The 10,753-nt window shown below is 31.5% G+C and overlaps 1 protein-coding gene across 1 annotated transcript in view; it reads left to right on the top strand.

The window, feature by feature from the left end:
• The window catches only part of LOC106471826 (eukaryotic translation initiation factor 2A-like), a 48,294-nt gene extending 38,269 nt beyond the window's left edge, over positions 1 to 10,025 (top strand). The window contains exons 14-17 of the mRNA XM_013932446.2: positions 4,072 to 4,182; positions 5,590 to 5,663; positions 8,972 to 9,091; positions 9,933 to 10,025. Of these exons, the coding sequence (XP_013787900.1) occupies positions 4,072 to 4,182; positions 5,590 to 5,663; positions 8,972 to 9,091; positions 9,933 to 10,010 (383 nt within the window). The 3' untranslated portion in view covers positions 10,011 to 10,025. The remainder of the gene's footprint in view (positions 1 to 4,071; positions 4,183 to 5,589; positions 5,664 to 8,971; positions 9,092 to 9,932) is intronic.
• The last annotated feature ends 728 nt before the right edge of the window (positions 10,026 to 10,753 follow it).

Here is a 10,753-nt window from a genome sequence, read left to right as displayed (position 1 = left end):
CCCCCCTTACTTGGCTTCGATTATTTTCAGGATTTTTAGGAAAGGGACACTTTCATCTCTGGACTCTTTCTGCTTCACTTGAATCCAAAAGTAGAAATACTTGATCTGCTATGATTTTTTTTCTTGATGAAAATATGTCCTTGTCTGCAAAATGGAGAGCCTCAAGCAATCCATCTGGTGGTTTAGGTACTTGATATCTTTTAGCTCCATCAATGTTTCTGTTCTTCAGGGTCTTTTTTGATTTGCCTTTCTGAGTAGGAAAACTTTTCTTTATTGTAATTAATGCCTTTCAGTTTCTTTGTGTTTTGACATTTCTGTTTTCCAATGTCTTAACCATCTTTCCATTTCAAATTTAATACGCAACCACTATCTTCAAGCTCATCTGAAGATGTTCTTTCAGTTTTATGCTACTAATTCTAGATTGTATGATACTTTATTATTAAATATTACTGATCATGATAAAGAAAAAAACAAGTGAATGTTTTATTGTATTATTCACAATGGGTCTTTTGTTGACTGGATATATCATGAAGAAACAAGACTGCAACTGATCTTTTAAAACATTCTTTAATTTTTCTGCTTTCCATATTGTTTCTCTGTTGACTCCAGTATTTTGATATTATTGATGTTGTTGGTATATTGCCAACTGATGCTGCTACCTTTTATCTAAATTATACCAATCTATAGACGTTTTATCAGTGTCTTTTCTTTGCTTGATGATCCCCAGTGGATTAGTGGTAAGTCTGAAGAATTACAATGCTAAAAACCAGGTTTCAATATCCATGGTTGGCACAGCACAGATAGCCAATTGTGTAGCTTTGTGCTCAACAAGAAACAAAAACAAACTTTTGCTTGATGAAACCGTCAATGACTGAATTGATCATTTGGTGTCCAAAAATAATCTATAAAGAGATCAAAGAAAAAAGATACTTTGCCCCAAATCATTTAGATGAAGTGATTAATTGTTGTTGTTTGATAATGAAAAGTAGCAAGTTTGCCATGCCAAAGAAAATGTTTTTCACAATTAGGATTTAATATTGAGGCCAAATGTTTAAAAGGGTAGGGTTTTGGACTCTGCTCCTCAGTTGCACCTTTGAGTTACAAGTATGTTTTACAGATGTATTCTGTTATTAGAATACAATCAGCTATAAGAGTGAAAGAATTATAATTCTTATAATATCATCAGCTGAAGTGGAACTTCTAGCATAAGTTTTGAGTAGAATAAAGTTAGCTTATACTTAAAGTGTCCCAAAATATACTTCTGTGTATTTGGAAAACAGGAATACAATTTGATTATGTTTAGTAAAAGCATAATCATACTTTTATGTAATCTGTACATGGTTAATTTATGCTTAGTGCACACAAAAACATATTTTTTGTATAGCATTAATACAGTTAATTCATGCCTAGCATTATACCAGGATTAGCTTTTATGAAGCTGTGATACAGTTAGATAATATTTAGTGTACCTAAAACATGTGTAGTTACAGCTCACTTGCTTTAGTGTATATCAAAACTTAAAATTTTCTCATGCTTTTTTTATACCAGCATATAGTATTTTACTGCTTGGAAGTAAATGATACTTAGTAGTTAATATTCTTAAACACACCTCTCTCACACCAAGTTATCTTGATCTTTTTTTCTGCCCTCTAAGCATTGCTGAAAAAATGGCACACCAGTCCATATTCCCCACCAATTTCATGCCACTATTGAACACATACATAGTATGTGACTACTCTCCACCAATAGTTTTGTACCACCTGTATTGGTGCAGCTAGCTCCCTCTGCTATTCCCACTCAATTTTTACTTTCTTGATTGGCACAGTATTGTTTAGACGTGTGTTTTTTCTCATGTGGATCCCATTTATGATTGTGCTTCTTTGCCATTTCAAAATGTTTTTTCAACAGATTTATTTTACTGTGTTTGCATTCAGTTGTTTCCACAATTTTTTTTTTGCATTTGTTTCTTGTTAGTAAATTATAAGAGTAGGAATTCGGTGTATCAACTATGGAAATTAACGTTACAGCCGAAAATACTATGGGTATGACTTTCCAGGAATCGGGTTCGACTTTATCTGCAGAGGAGTTACAGGCCTTAATTCGCAGGGAGCTCAATTCATGTGTTCAGCCAGCGATTTCTTCTTCTTTTCAACTTGACAATGTTTTAGAGGAAAAATAAAATCAAGAAGAAGACTATTTAGACTTTATTTTTCAGGCACATTCTTATTTTGTACTTCTACATTTCTTCAGGAGTTTTCCCTTTCCATTTTTTTTACAGCTAGTTAATCAGATCATCAGCCGATGCATATTCTGGTTCTGCTGTATGGTCGGGACAGGGGGGATTTCACTAGTTTTCTTTATCCTGCTCCAGTTGCCATACTGCCACATTGTTCATTTTGGTGGAAGTTTGTTTTTTTCCCCCTTTCTTCATATTACTTCCAGTTGTCCCACTGGTTCTATGACAAGTTTTTCTACTTTTACATTTTACACATGGTAGGCATGGCTTAGGTGCCCTTTATGTGGCTTTGTTCTTCTTTACACGCAGGAAATTTAAGTATTTCATGTCATCAGAGCTCAGACTTAGATATTTATGTGTCCTTTGTCGTCTAAGTTCATTTAGTGGAATTATAAGTTAGATATTGTTTATTGCTTTGTTTTTCTAGGTAATTTTAGTCATTTTGCACATTTGTTAATATTACGTACCATGGAGGATTCCTCCTGAATGTGTTGTTGAATTTCAGTTTATCATACATACTCATGATTTTCTGCTCAGTGAGAAAGGATAAAGCTGGTTTCTCTCCATCCATTTGCCCTGGATGCTTTTCCTCGGTGTACAAATGTTAGTTGGAGCAGGACCAGCCTATGTGGGATCCTCCTTATAATACTGAGTTTGTGATAACCCCACCCTGTTCCTACGGTTGTATGCAGTAAAGGCTTCTCGTCTCATTAATTCCAATTAAAAAGGGTTTTTCCCTGCTCCTGTGATTTAGTTTGGGGGACTTTATCTGCCTTGTAATACCAGCAAGGGGATGTATGTACACTGTTCCTACAGTTGAGCGAATGTTCTATGTCCTCTGCATAATTCTGGTTGCAGGATGTCTCTTCCCTGCATTTACAGTTGGGTGACCTATGATTTCTGTTCATAATACTGGTTCCAGATATTGCCCTGTTCTTACAGTTAAGTTGAGGCAATGCCAAAACCCCATAATGACGGGTTCAGTTTATTGTACTTCTTGTTCCTACAGTTGTTTTGGGAGTTTATATCGTTTTGGCTGACTGCTAACTTCCTCTTTGTAATTCCAGTTGCTTGATATATGACACTGCTTACTTGTGGTTTGGGTTGATGAGTATATGTAACATTGCCAATATGCTCTAGCAATTATGTTTATGTTACACTATATTTGTTTTTATCCTCAATCTTCTAATGCTGAGGACAAATTATGGTACCTTGTCTGTCTGATTGAGGTTGGGTATCTACATACTTCATTCAGTTTATATTTTATTATGGATTGCACTTGGGCAAATTCTTTTTTCTGCCCATATTAGATTCATTTCCTGCTTCAAGGGCGAAGAGCATACCTGTTCCAGGTGTAGTGCAGTACCCCACATGTGTGCTTCGGTTTCATCTTGGAGCACACCCGTTCATTCTGGGTGGTGGTTTTTCTGATTGGTTTCAATGTTGAGCACCTACACCAGCCCCTTCACCTTTGCAATGTGAGATTCTAGCTTTGTGTGAGATGAGGTAAGACTGTATCGGAAGTTCCCACTATCTCAATCTTCTTTCTTCCCTCTAAGCAGAAGTATGTGAGCGGAGGTAAATAGCTATCGGAAATACATTTTCAGTGTAAGAAAATTTTCAATGTAAGAAAATATTAACGTTTAGATAAAATGCTTTACTAAGTTCCCATTTTCTTACACTGAAAATGTTAACATTTAGATAAAATGCTTTACTATAAAAACTAATAATCAAAATAAGTAAAACGTTTTAAAATTGACATTAATAATTATAGCATAGAATTGTAAAGACAAAATTAGCACATACATAATGCTCTTTATTTTGTATATTTCAAGTAACCAAACAGGCGTACAGACCTCCTGCTCTCCGAGGCAAACCTTCAACTTTCAAATTACATGATGATGACGAACCACCATCCAACAAAAAGCAGTCAGATCAAACCATCGGTTAGTTACTGTATTTGTGATAGAATGCAGCTAGTAAATCACATTTAATTTAAAGATCTAAAGACATCCCAAAACTAATTAGGCTAATAAAGAAGTGTTCCATGTACAAGTGGTAAATATGTAGTAATTTTTGGTATCACTTTTGATCTCAAATATGAGTTAATTGATTTATGAACGATATTCTATTTAGTTTTTAATGGTATACTGTCTTAGCTCTAGGATTTATGGGTAACAAAATGTACACAAATGCATAGTAGTAGTTAGGTCCAAGAGATCCTCCCCATATATCTTTCAGTTAAAATATTTAACTGTTAAGGTTGATGCATTAACTTAGCCAAAAGAGGAGTGTTAATATAATGTACTATGTGCAATGTAATCCAGATTGCAGTGTGTAAAAGAAGCAGTACCTTGTTGTATTTTTTGTTAATTAAAGTATTGGAAGTTATTAATGAAAATAAGGAAAATTTACAAAAGTGTGCATGTATGTTAATCATATATTAATATTACACATAAAAATGTATATACAGCTGTGCTAAAGCAAAACAGTTGTTGCATACAAATGCATTTTCACCAAACCTCTTTTTTTTTATCCCTCATAAACGGTCCGAGGGATATGGATATAACAATGACATTATCCATCCATCAACATAATAAGTAATAGCTAATTTATTGTAATTATTCTGTCCTAGAATGTTGCAGTTGATATTTAATAACTTTTAGTATTCCTTTTTATTTAGTTGTTCATTTTTCCATTTAACACAGACTTGAGCATTCTCAGGAAGGTTTTTAACCTTTTCATGTCTTTATTTTTGTTTATATAACAGTTCTTATCAGGATATAGCTGGTAAAATATTTTTGTTTCCTTGAATTTGGTATGATCTCTCTCATGTGGGTTCCTAACACTTTCTTCACTGAATTATGGAACTTTCTAACAACTCAAAGATCTTTACACACCAACTAAAATGATATTTAACATTTATCTTCCTCTTCAAAACAGTTCACCCTTCATTTTGTTTTAAAACTTTTCAAGTTATGTCAATTAAACATAAATTATTCTCCTAACATTGTATGAAAATAAAACGCTTAAAATATACACTTAATTTATACAATTTCTTTTTATCAAACTTCCAAGTGTATTCATAAAGCACTGGAATAATGATAATATCAAACATAACAAAGGCAGTAAAGTGGAAGAGGGGTACTTTTTATTATAAAGCTCAGCTGAGTAAAGTAACAGGCAAATACACATTATCAAATACAGAAATAGGTATGCTTACTTGAAGTGCTTTACTATAAAACTAATATTCAATAAATAGTTTGTAACATAAACTAAATTGCCAAAAGTCTAAGAAAACTTTTTTTAATTAGTGATAATGATTTTTTATTATTTTTGCTTTTGTTTTTAAGTGCCCTTATCAAAGTCTGCTCAAAAAAACAAGAAGAAAAAAGAAGCTAAGAAAGCTAAAAAAGAACAAGAAAAGGTAAGTTTCCAAGTATATGCAACTACTCAGTTATTACAAAGAATATCTTGTCATGTATTGTTTGATTTTTTAAGATCACCCTCGACTATGATTGATTTTCTATTTATGTAATAATGAATCACCTGTTGTTAAAATGTTTCTGGATAACAAAAGGATATTCAAACCATACAAAACTCAAAGGACTTTTATAATGTTCAGGAAAACTTAAAAAAATTGTATGAACTGATAAAACAAATGGCACTTATCATCCATTATTATGAAATGCAAAGAAATATAATTTGGTAGAAACAACCCGAACGACTTGCGTGATGAAGCCATAGAAGATAATTCTTTTGAGAAGGATTGTTTGAATTTAAGCATTCTATTACACCCAGAAAACACCAAATTAAGCATCTTCAGAACATCCTTCAACAAAGTTAAACCTATTTCTGATTCATCTATCACTAGAATAATGTTCAACCATCTGATTACAACATGAAATTGAAAAATGTACAGGGTGTATACAGTTGGGGAATTTATTTTTTAAAGTTCTGTATACACCCTGATGTGAAGGGACATGAAGTTAACGCAAAACTTACCATATTGTTACTGCTTACATAGGTTATATTGGCATACGGATGCAAAAGAAGTGATATTCCACCAGATTCTCAATATGTTACAGACAGTAATGTAAAGAATGAACTGAAGTTTTACAAGACAGTTTCTCCACACCTCACAAAGATCTGTCTATAAATACCAAGTAAAGCATTAGGAAAACACCACATTAAAGTGATTCAAAACAGAACTGGAAACATGATTATACAAATTTTGATATAGAGGACATTATTATAATAAGCACATGGCTGTTGTATTTTGTAGTGTCTGTACCCTAATTTCGTTTTGCTTTTTATTAATGCATTTTCCAGGGTTCACACAGGCCATGATACTTGTGAAATATTGCAAACAAATTTTTCAGTACGTGAAATCCTGAAAAATCAATGATTTTTATCATAAGGTACTGAAAAAGTCCTTGAAAGTCTATCCACACCACTTCCACATTCCATGTATTTAAAGCTATATCATTCTATTTAGCTCAGTTTAGCAAATGCTTTTTGTGAGAAAAGAAACATTTCTTTTTTATTTAAAATTTTCAGTGTCGTGTATATTATAGAAATGGGAAAGAAATTGAGTTAGTAATACTGATCAGTAACAAGCTCTGAACTATGTACCACCATCTGCAAACAGAGTGTTACTTAACTATTGTTAGTGTAAAATAAGCTCAAGTCTTGATGACAGAAATCTAAAATATTAAAATTATTGATAGGATCAATAACATGGATATTTCATAATTTTCCTAACTCAGTCTGCAGGATAGACTTCAGAAATGTGTTTTAACGATGTTTCTGGCTTATTTTCTTCCTCAGTTATTGCCTAAAAGTTGTTAATAAAAAGAGAAAGAAAACATTCAATTTCAAACAGCAAAAATATAATAGAATGAGCATCATAAGCCTAACTGCTATGCATAATAAAGATAGACCATTAGCTTATACTTGATTAGGTCAATTGTTATTTATATAGATCTATCTGTGCCAGGATAATTTGAATGAAATTTTGGGACCCATTTCAAAATATTTCAGAGACAATCAGGACTGCAAGTACAGTATTGTAGTGTATGTTATTAATATTATTTTGTTTCACTATATTCATATAACTTTTGTCTTTCAGATCTAATATGAATAAAAATTTTAAAATCTTGTTCATTATTTTACCTTTTCTGACTGATAAAATGATAGCATCCTTGACAACAAATAAAATTATTGTTTTAAATATAATTTAAACATGTGTATATGTTGTCATATAAGATAACTTACAGGATGAACATCACATTGCAACCAGAAGGTTTTTATTGACCCACAAAGTTTCCATTTATTTGAAAAGTTCTTTTTAGGTGGAATTTCAGCAGTAAACTTAGAAGACACTTCAAAATAATAAAATGTAATTGTGTGAGAAAAACCAGGAAATATACAACATTGTTAATATGTGAAACAGTATGAGAGTGAATCTCTGTTTTGTTGGCATGGCAACATGTCATGATGTATGTTCAACAGCCAATGATGTACAAGTTTACTTGTTGACCTATTGGTATGTAAAAATAATATGTTCATTGTTCAATGACTATTACTGGGTTTTGGTTAAATACAGGAGGAGATCATGGTGTTAGAAAAACACGTAGGTTCAAGAAGTCTTGATAGAAATGAATAAAAAAACCTATAACCCGAGCACTTTCGAAAGGTGGACCTTTCTTCTTCAGGGGCAAACCAGAGGAGTTTTTAGCTCTGGCCAAAGCACAGTATTTGGAAGAAAGATGGGAGGATTTATCACATGTTATTAACCTATTCACTGCAGTTGGTACATATATGGCATCTAAATGTTTATTCTGTTCACTGCATCAACTCATCAGAGTCAGTGCTATCTAGTAAATCCATAAAATAGTCTGGATTTTCTCTAGCTTTGGCTGAGTTTGGCCTATCTGACATCTTGAGGGAAACTGAAACGTACAAGGTGGAAATAATTTACTTAATGTATGGCAACATATGGTGGAATGTCAACGGATATCCTTACCACAAAAAGTTATGATCCAACGCCTCACACAGGAATTTTAAAAGCAAGAATCCATATGTGCACCAGCCACAGTGAATGGGTTAAAATGAAGTTGGAAAATGTTGAAGTGTACTTTTACTTAGTGGACTGTGAATGTTAAAGAATTTGTAAGTGCTTTGTTCAGTAATATGCAGTCATTTAGAATTTATTTTAGTTGCTTGTTTCATAGTCTTTTTTTTTGTTTTGTTTTTAACTTGAATAATTGTTTGTCAAAGTATGCCAGGGAAGTGCAAATTCAATCCAGTGTGGCTGGATATCTACACTTTAGCTAATTGTCCACTAGAACACTTGTAATAAACCTACTGTGTTCAATGCAAAATATGCACACACACACAAAGAAAGTGGGAAAAAATTAACATTTTATTTTTTTTATTTGCATCACACTATACGTGTTATTGCTAAGGCTTATTTTATAGCTGTTACTGCATTTTTTTAATAAAATGTAATAAAACATTAGTTATTTAAACTTGGTAGATTTTACGTTTTGTTGAAATTGGTAAATGTTGTACTGGATTTTTTTCCTTTAGTCAATGCAAAGCATGATTTTCTAAACAGCAGAAATTTGAGTTTCTTACTTTATTGTGTCTGATTTTATTATTAGAATTAATGATTCATCTTGTTATGTTCTTTGAAAGCTGCTATGCATGTTTAACTTGTTACTTTAAAAGGTGGAAGAAAGAGATGAAAATCAACCTGGTAATGAAACTTCACCAGTTTATACAGAAGCAGATGGGACTGAAACTACTGGAGATCCTGAGAAAGATAAAAAAATTAGAAATATTAAAAAGGTAAACTTGCTAGTGCTAAAAAAACAAATTCCAGTTAATAACATTAACACTGCATTCTAATCATTAGAAGTAATAGAGTTTAAATATTATATTTAATTAGCAATGCTTATTACTAGGTATATAATTTTAATTGTGATGTATGGCTTCAAGATTATGTTTTTAGCAGTTGTTTTGTTCCCGAGATAATTAACAAAACTTCTGATTTCTTTTTAAAATTTTGAGCTGTATATAAAGAATTAAATCTTACTGTAATTTCAAGAATAAAAGTCATTACAAGATTTAGCAAAATCTGTTGTGGGGTTTTTTGATAAATATTATGTCTGTTGATCATACAACGTCGAAAACTTAAGTGATGCAAGGTTTCTACTCTTCTAGATAATTTAATTTTGTATGTGTGCAGGTGTATTGTTTACTCTTAATATCAGTTTTATATTATTGTCTAAGAAAAATGCTGAATGCTAATGGGACTAACCATTTATTCTTACTGTGATAAGTGTCATAGTGCCAATCAACTGATATTAAAGTTTCTTGAGTAACAGAGTTTTAATGTTTATCTCAAGTGAAAACTTTTCTCACATTATAGCTCAAACATATATTTGCTCCAGTTTACCAAAATGCTCTTTTTCAATATATTAAAGGATCCAAAAGTGTTAGCCATGTCAACATATACATTTTATTTCTGCACTCAAATGCCTAAAAACAACATTTCTGGTTTATAAAATGATTGCAAAAAAAGCTATAAATTACATAATAAATAAATATTATTTTATTTGCCTTTCTTTATTGTGTACAAAATGTATGAAAAACACTTTCTAAGGTAATGTATTTGTTTCTTTATTAGAAACTTGATCAGATCTCTAAACTGAAAGCAAAGGAACAAGAAGGGAAAACTCTAGAGCTGAACCAGGTAACAGATTAAGCTCATGTTTTATTTTATATTTAGTTACAAATATATTCTGGTTAACATTTTGCATAATACTTTGCAGATTTGAGTTTTCCCATACTTAGTTCACATTCACTACATGTGTATGGCTTTAGCAAATTCATTTTATGAGACGAAAATCATTTCTTTTTTATTTGAAAGTTTCAGTGGCATATGTATTGCATAGAGAGTTTTAATGTTTACTAATGTATGTATACTGCTTAAAATATCAGAAGTCTTAAGGTTAAGAAAGTGTCATGTTTTTCATAAAAAGATAAAATTTGGCATTTAACACACTTCAAATTGTGTGTGTGTCTTGCCCTATTATTTTTTCTGGAAAGAAACCCAAATGTTCTAGATATTCTCTGTTTGAACACATATTTTGATTCTTTTTCACAAAATTTTCCTTAAAGGTTATTTGAAGTAAATAGATTTTTGTTAGGTGAATTGTGAAATTGTCTATGTTCAGTGTAATATCTTTTTTTTATTATTATTTAAAGAATATTTTTTATTCACTATGTATAGTCATATGGCTTATCTATTATAGTATGAGAAAATTAATTATTTACTGAAGTGGGGAATGATGTGTTTAATAATTGAAATTGTTTTTGATTCAAATATCATTTTGTTGCTCCTAAAATGTAATATGTAGTTTAAATTGTTTGGTGTTTTACACTCACAAAAAAGAAACCTATCATTCTATAGGTATTTGAAGAACTTGTAGCATTCCGCCACAATTT

Source organism: Limulus polyphemus, unplaced genomic scaffold (assembly GCF_000517525.1).
Source record: "Limulus polyphemus unplaced genomic scaffold, Limulus_polyphemus-2.1.2 Scaffold4884, whole genome shotgun sequence".
Taxonomy (NCBI): domain Eukaryota; kingdom Metazoa; phylum Arthropoda; class Merostomata; order Xiphosura; family Limulidae; genus Limulus; species Limulus polyphemus.
Note: the sequence above shows the minus strand (reverse complement) of the source record. Positions and strands in the feature narration are given on the sequence as shown.